At 39.9% G+C, this 8,052-nt stretch overlaps 1 protein-coding gene across 1 annotated transcript; it reads left to right on the top strand.

Annotated features, from left to right (window-relative positions):
• The first annotated feature begins 2,871 nt into the window (after positions 1–2,871).
• LOC106632973 (atherin) lies at positions 2,872–6,167 on the top strand. The gene is made up of 3 exons (XM_042217824.1): positions 2,872–5,339; positions 5,662–5,749; positions 5,828–6,167. Exons 1-3 carry the CDS (start codon positions 5,123–5,125, stop codon positions 6,165–6,167), a joined length of 645 nt encoding a protein of 214 aa, XP_042073758.1. The 5' UTR covers positions 2,872–5,122.
• The last annotated feature ends 1,885 nt before the right edge of the window (positions 6,168–8,052 follow it).

The raw sequence follows: 8,052 nt of genomic DNA, 5'->3' as shown, positions 1-8,052 counted from the left end.
TTAATCAGCGGATGGTGAGAGGAGCAGGAAAGCGTTTTTCGTCATAGTTGTTGGAGTTGTTTAAGATGCTGGTATTCATAGGAACAAAAATTAACTGAGTTGTTTTCCATTCTATAGAAATTGTGTATCTACTTTTTAATAAGTCTTGATAATTAAGAACATCAGCATAATGTATTACAGATTTTATTTTTAAGCAACAACATTTTAGCATGCAATCAGAGCATGCCTTACAGTACAGTTTTGTAAGCTGTGCACACAAACAGACTGTTAATTTACAAAATTGATCATTCAACAAATGTAAATCACTGCAGATTTTTTGTTTTAGGTGCACTGTATGGGCTCAAAATGTGGTCATAAATATTTTGTACTTGTAAATCAGGATTTGTGTGTGTGTAAAAAAAGATTTGTATGTGTAAAAAGAATTTGTGTGTGGCCAAAAAAACCCTGCACGTTACAAGTACGAATTTTGACCCTATTTTTCTTCCTTTCATCTGATTGGTCAATGTCATGTCAATCACAAATGTAACAATCCAATCAGAGAACAAATGGGTTTGGCTGTCGGAGGGGAGCTTTTTCGAACTGCAGGTCCTTGAAGGGTGATACAGTTTGAAGCTGGAGGATCTCTATATAAATATCCGATAGCAGCTAGGTCACCTAACTTTCAGCAGCTGTTGAAAGGATAAAGTTGTGGTATATCAGTGGTTAGAAATACCATTATTACTTTAGGATTAGTTTAACACAAAGTCAGGGCTGACCCGGGACCATTGCTGTGAGTCACAGTGCGCAGCATAAAAGTCCTTTCACATCGGACGCAGGATGTGCTGCTAATGCTAACTGCTAACTAAAAGCAAAGGATCCAGAATTTGTAGCGCTGGCTGCTGGGCTCTGTGGGTTTTTGCAGCAGCTCTACCTGTACTAGATGCACCTGCTCCTTGTCGTTTCTATCTCTGACTTTATGTCCTCTACAAGAGTTTGCTTTTTTTTGCTAGTTCTTCAAATGTTCAATAAAAACATGTATGCTAATTCATAACGAAGAAAGCTTTGTAATGAAGACTGTCATTTCCAAAACACTCGCCCCCCCCCGCGGTCCGCAGCGCTGTTGAAAAGGCTGTGGAAGTCCCTGTATTAAACACGTAGACCTGTGACACAAAAATCACCAAACTCGGACGACCACAGACTGTTTTCCTTCGTGGTGATGAAGGAAAACGCTGGGTTGGCATGTAAAAGGGCATTTATTCCCTTCAAAGACCTGCAGTTCAAAAAAGCGCCCCTCGACAGCCAAACCCATCTGTTCTCTGATTGGATTGTTACATTTGTGATTGACATGACATTGACCAATCAGATGAAAGGAAGAAAAATAGGGTCAAAATTCCGTACTTGTAACTTGCAGGGTTTTTTTGGCTAAGTCCACACACAAATCTTTTTTACGCACACACAAATTCTTTTTACCACACACACACACAACACACACACACAAATCTTTTTTACACATACAAATCCTGATTTACAAGTACAAAATATTTATGACCACATTTTGAGCCCATAGCACTGTAACAGCTAGAAGGAACTCCTCAAAATTAAAGGCAGAATAGGGAAATACATGGAAATAACCATTTTCCTTCAAGCACATCAGCAAAGTTAAATTGGTATACTTGATAACTGTTGTTATAAGTATCACATGAATATGAATCCCCACAATTATAGATTTTAATTGGGAAGCAACATGCAGATGTACAGAAGGACTATAAACAGCAATTTCTATCACATACAACTCTTTGAGAAAATACCAGCAACAGTGATAATTTATCACTTGCTGATTTATACATTTTACAGTGTAGATTGATGGAAAATCTCCACTCTGGCTGAAGTGTTTTTTACAAACAATGTTTCCAAATACAGTGGCTTGCAAAAGTATTCGGCCCCCTTGAACTTTTCCACATTTTGTCACATTACAGCCACAAACATGAATCAATTTTATTGGAATCCCACGTGAAAGACCAATAGTGGGGATGGTGTGTTCAGAGTGTGTGCAGTGTTAGTTTTCCGCCACACAAAGCGTTTTGCATTTTGGCCAAAAAGTTCCATTTTTGGTCTCATCTGCCGAGCATCTTCTTCCACATGTTTGCTGTGTCCCCCACATGGCTTGTGGCAAACTGCAAACGGACTTCTTATGGTTTTCTGTTAACAATGGCTTTCTTCTTGCCACTCTTCCATAAAGGCCAACTTTGTGCAGTGCAGACTAATAGTTGTCCTATGGACAGATTCCCCCACCTGAGCTGTAGATCTCTGCAGCTCGTCCAGAGTCACCATGGGCCTCTTGGCTGCATTTCTGATCAGCGCCTCCTTGTTCGGCCTGAGTTTAGGTGGAGGCCTTGTCTTGGTAGGTTTACGTTGTGCCATACTCCTTCCATTTCTGAATGATACTTGAACAGTGCTCCGTGGGATGTTCAAGGCTTGGGAAATCTTTTTGTAGCCTAAGCCTGCTTTAAATTTCTCAATAACTTTATCCCTGACCTGTCTGGTGTGTTCTTTGGACTTCATGGTGTTGTTGCTCCCAATATTCTCTTAGACAACCTCCTGAGGCCGTCACAGAGCAGCTGTATTTGTACTGACATTAGATTACACACAGGTGCACTCTATTTAGTCATTAGCACTCATCAGGCAATGTCTATGGGCAACTGACTGCACTCAGACCAAAGGGGGCTGAATAATTACGCACACCCCACTTTGCAGTTATTTATTTGTAAAAAATGTTTGGAATCATGTATGATTTTCTTCCACTTCTCACGTGTACACCACTTTGTGTTGGTCTTTCACATGGAATTCCAATAAAAATGATTCCTGCTTGTGTCTGCAATGTGACAAAATGTGGAAAAGTTCAAGGGGGGTGAATACTTTTGCAAGCTACTGTATTCCTCTTCAAAATATCTTCTGCAATTTTTTTGGATTGCCGTATGTGTGAAAATGGCTCACACTTCTATTCTGCACACAATCTTCTGTGTATTTTAGTGAAATGGATTACCTTCTTGCCAAATCACGGACGAGGAGAAGGAGAATTAAAGTTAGAGTTCAGCAGCATTTACAGAGCCTTGCTTTAGATGCTGTGGAACTTGCAGAGAAGGCTGTGGACCAGGCTTTGCAATACACTGAAGATGTGGCGAACAAACATTCGATTGTGGATGAAGCAGTGGAAAATATTGAAGATATAGAAAATAAAGATGAGACTATCAACAAGGCAGAGGACAATGTAGAGGAATATTCGAGTAACAGCTTGGATGAAGATTTACCTCTGGATTTTAATAGTAATGACTTTTACATGGATAGTGAAGCGGATGAAGAACAAAACTGTGACTTTCCTGATGTGGAGTCAAACTCTGATGCTAAGAGGAAACTTGCTGAATGGGCAGCAAACCGAAATGTGTCTCATTCTGTGTTGTCAGAGCTCTTAACCATACTTTTGGAGCTTGGTCTAGATTTGCCAAAGGATCCCAGAACTTTGCTCAGTACATTAAAAGACTGTGAAGTGAAACAGATTGGCAGGGGAAGTTACTACCATTTTGGTCTTGAAAGTGCAGTATTGTCAGAACTGAAAATGTTAAATCAACATGAACTGAAAACTGATACATTAACCATTCGTGTGAATGTTGATGGTTTGCCTCTCTTTAAGAGCTCTAATATGCAACTGTGGCCTATTTTAGGTAAGATAGTTGAACTGCCACAAGCAAATGTTTTCATGATGGGTATATATGCTGGTCCCTGCAAACCTGAGTCGGTGAACGACTACATGCATGATTTTATAGAAGATGTAAAAAAGGTCACAAATACTGGTATTGTTTTCAATGGAAAACACTTCATTGTACCCCTTCCAGATGCTTTTATCTGTGACACCCCAGCTAGAGCTTATTTAAAATGCATCAAAGGTCATGGTGGCTACAGTTCTTGTGAGCGCTGTACACAGTATGGTGTTTATGTTGATGGGAAAGTTATTTTTCCAGATATGGATTCAAGTCTCAGATCAGATTCTCAGTTTGAAGAAATGTTAGATGAAGATCACCACAACTCCAAATCACCTCTTCATGAGCTAGGCATTGGCATGGTTTCAGCCTTTCCCTTAGACTATATGCATTTAATTTGCTTGGGTATTGTACGTAAATTACTTGTCCTGTGGATTAAGGGACCATTGCAGTGTCGGGTTCCTACTTCTACTCTGTCTGCCATTTCAGATCACTTAAAACAGTGTAGGCAAAGTCTGCCACGCACGTTTTCCAGAAAGCCACGGTCCCTAATGGAGTACAGACAATGGAAAGCTACAGAATTAAGACAATTTTTGTTGTATACTGGACCAGTTGTGCTTTTCCAGAAACTGTGCAATCCACAGTACAAGAACTTCCTGGTTTTTTCATCTGCTATGAGGATACTTTTGTCTCCTTTGTGTAAAGAGTACTGTTATTATGCAAAAAATTTATTGAGATGCTTTGTTGCCAACTTTGCTAAGATTTATGGGACTAAATTCTTAGTTAACAATACACACAGTCTTTTGCACCTAGCAGATGATGCTACAAAGTATGGCCCTCTGGATTTGGTTTCATGTTTTCCATTTGAGAATTATTTGGGACAGTTAAAAAAGATGGTGAGAAGACCACAGGATCCTGTACAGCAAATTGTCAGACGAGTTTGTGAAAAGCAATTGTATCCTCACAGGTCTTGCAAAATGCCAGAGGGTGTACTCACACAGCCACATACATCTGGACCTATGATGACTGAATTTTTTGTCCATCATTCTTTTCAGTACAAGATGTACAGACATGGAAATCAAATAATCTCCACCTCCAATGGAACAAATTGTTTTGATCTTGAAGGCAAAGTTGCAGTTGTGCGGAACATTGTGCTGTTCATCGGAGAAATACATGTTTTGTTTGAACTGTTTGAGACTGGAACAGCGTTTTTTAACTACCCTATTGATTCAACATCTCTGGGTGTACATTTGTTGTCAAAACTGTCAGGTCATCTTGCTAGTGCTCCTGTAACTAAATTTACAAAACCAATTATTTTGTTACCTTTTCGTAATGCATTTGTAGCTTTGCCTCAGCTACACAGCATGTAACTTAATGGCGTTTACAGGATGTCTTCATTCAGTGTGGTCGAGTTTGTGGATGAAGTTGACTCTGATGGCTGCAAGAAGGTAGACATCATTCCATCAGAGTGGTTCCATGACGCAGAGAGAAAATTATGCTGGTGGCCTCCTGCCTCATTGGTGAATGTGACAAAGGCTGTAAAGGAAGGAACACCACCAACCAGCAACTGGATACTCTGCAATGTCCGTGTCATGGGAAATGCAGGTAAGTTTGACTTTATTTGTACACTACATCTGTATTCTTTAAAAGTTTATACATGAACTTTTTTTTTTTACTTGGAGGCTTTTGAAAATGTAAGGCCCTGTATTACTGTATTATTGTATGTTTTCTGTGTCCTGTGTACTGTTTGTTTGTATATGTGTCTTTCTGGCTGCTGTTACAACCAAATTTCCCCTTGTGGGACAATTAAAGGATTATTCTATTCTATTCTACTGGAAACCATTTTTTCATTGTCATTGTTTTTGCAGATTTATTTCTTCTTTACATTGTATCTTACATGTTGTATTCTGTACAATTTATGTTATAGCAACTTATGCAAATGCCAGGGCAAAGTTGCATCAAGCAGAGTATTCATCAGACTTGACGGACAATGAGAATGGCTTAAGAAAAAGAAAGTAAGTGGTAATAGCATACAAACAAGATGAAGTTTATTTCCTGCAGTGTCATAAATGTTCTGTGCTTAACCTTTCTAGGCCAAGTGTTAAACTGATCAATCAACTGAGCAGCCACACTGAATCAAGTGAGCCTTCTGATTCAGATGAGGAACTTCCACCCACGCCTCCAGAACAACTCCTTAAGCGACCCTCTGGAAAAAACAATAGTGTAGTCGCCAGCCCCGCTGCCCGGAGTGCCGCCAGCCCCACTGCCCGGAGTGCCGCCAGCCCCACTGCCCGGAGTGTCCAGCCATGCCCGCCAGCCCCGCTGCCCGGAGTGCCGCCAGCCCCACTGCCCGGAGTGCCGCCAGCCCCACTGCCCGGAGTGTCGCCAGCCCTACTTGTGAAGCCATGTTCTCGAAAGTACTTGCCATTTTAGAGGAAGTGAAGGAGACTCAACTGGTTCATAGCAAGATGTTAAATGCCTTGCTGAATCAGAAAAACGGTTCAGTTACGGAGGTCCCTGAAGGGGTTGTTTTACCTCTTAAAACCCAAGACGATGTTGAGGCTCTTAATGGAAAACTGGAGGACTCCAGTCTCATGTCTGCTGTAGTAAGTTTTTTTTCCTTCCCCATTCTGCTTGCCACTGTTCTTTATACAGTAGTCAGAAAACATTCTTTGATATATTTTCTGAAAGACATTCTCCTTCATGATTTTTTTTGGTATACAGCATAATTGGTTTCATTTAACACAGCAAGTCTTACTGGTCCTGAGGCAGCAAAGCAGGCCAGAGACCATCACATCTGCTACCATGTCTTTCTGTTGCTATGATATATATTTTTTTTTCTGAGATGTTACTTTTATACCACATGTTTACCTTCCAGAAAGTTACATTTTTTTATTCTAATGAAGCATTTGATTCTGATTTTGATAACGGATAGATTTCTTATATTTGTTCTGCTATGATAGTTTATGCAAATTCTGGCCAGTTCCTATTTATTTTAACCTTTTAGCCCCCAACCCGTCGCCGATGACAGGTTTTTCCAACCTGTCTCTTCCAACCAGAGCTCTACCAGGGGCCCAACACAGCTGGACTTATTTAGAAGAAAAGAGATGCCCAAAAACAAACCACAGGGCCAAAGGTCACAAAATTGTTTTTGTTCTGTTTTACAATTAATAATTCAAATTGCCTATTCTAAATCTTTTATTCATGTACATTATGAGTCCCTTTTTCAGTTAAAAAAACAGTAAAATTTCAAGTTTGTTTTTTGCCCTTTTCTGTTATTAATCCCCGATGACACTCTTATAGTATACAGTAGAGAAAAAAACCTAGCAGATGTGGAAAGTAGAAGTAATCCTGAAAAAAGGGATAAAAGCACACACACTCACAGCTGATTTTATGACACTTTTACAGCTAAAACAACAAAATATTCACAGGTGTCCTGCTTAACATTATGGATAAATGATAAAGGGGTAAGGAATAGGGGTGGGTTTTGATTATAGATTTATCAAATAAAACCTATTTTAGTTTGGAGAAAGTAAATGAGAGCAGGCACACGCATTCTGCACAAAGATGTAAACACAAAGTGCGGACCCGCCGACAGATCAGAATCAGTGAGATGTGGCCTTTCTCAGCCGACGGCACTTTGTGTTTTTTGTGCTCAAGATATACTGAAGCCTGCAGGTTTTATACTATCTCAAACATATTGAACTGAAACCAAGCAGCAATAATAGAAGATACCAAACTACACTGAAAATTTTGCTAGTAAAACAATCTCATGAATATCCCTCTTACTATTGCTTTATATGGATTTCCACCATGTAAGTTTTCCATGACGGATACTGAGAATATCTAACAATTTTGAGTTATTTTCCCAGTGTTATAAAATCAAGCACTGCTCAGTGTTAGCCATTGTTAATCTTCAAATCTGACTAGGTTACTTCTTTAAACATAATAACACTGTCAAAGTTTAATTTAACACTCACAGTGTTGTATTTAACATCAGAGGTGTGGACCCATATAGACACTCTCCAGTGTTAATTTAACACTGGAGATTTTGCTGTGTAGTATTTTTTTATCTCCACACAATTAACATTAAGTAATATGTAAAGCGTCCATTTATCCTCCATTCCTGGTCCATTATCTTAAGCTTAGGCTGCTCCCCCTGTGACCCAATCCGGTACTAAGTAGAGAGGCCCAGACTTCGCTCTCTCCAGTCACTTGGCCCTGCTCCTCCAGCGGAATCCCAAGGCATTTCCAGGCCAGCAGAGAAACATAGTCCCTTTAGCATGTCCTGGGTGTTCCTCTGGGTCTCTTCCTGGTT

The sequence above is a fragment of the Haplochromis burtoni genome, unplaced genomic scaffold, assembly GCF_018398535.1.
Source record: "Haplochromis burtoni strain Fernald_Lab_line unplaced genomic scaffold, NCSU_Asbu1 Contig_3158, whole genome shotgun sequence".
Lineage (NCBI taxonomy): Eukaryota > Metazoa > Chordata > Actinopteri > Cichliformes > Cichlidae > Haplochromis > Haplochromis burtoni.
The sequence above is the reverse complement of the archived record's forward strand: the minus strand, read 5'-3'. Positions and strand labels throughout refer to the sequence as shown.

Coding starts and splice junctions, on each gene's coding strand:
- LOC106632973 (XM_042217824.1), top strand. CDS start 5,123: ATGTCTTCATTCAGTGTGGTCGAGTTTGTGGATGAAGTTGACTCTGAT. Junction 5,340..5,661: donor CCGTGTCATGGGAAATGCAG/GTAAGTTTGACT, acceptor TTTATGTTATAG/CAACTTATGCAAATGCCAGG. Junction 5,750..5,827: donor AATGGCTTAAGAAAAAGAAA/GTAAGTGGTAAT, acceptor TAACCTTTCTAG/GCCAAGTGTTAAACTGATCA.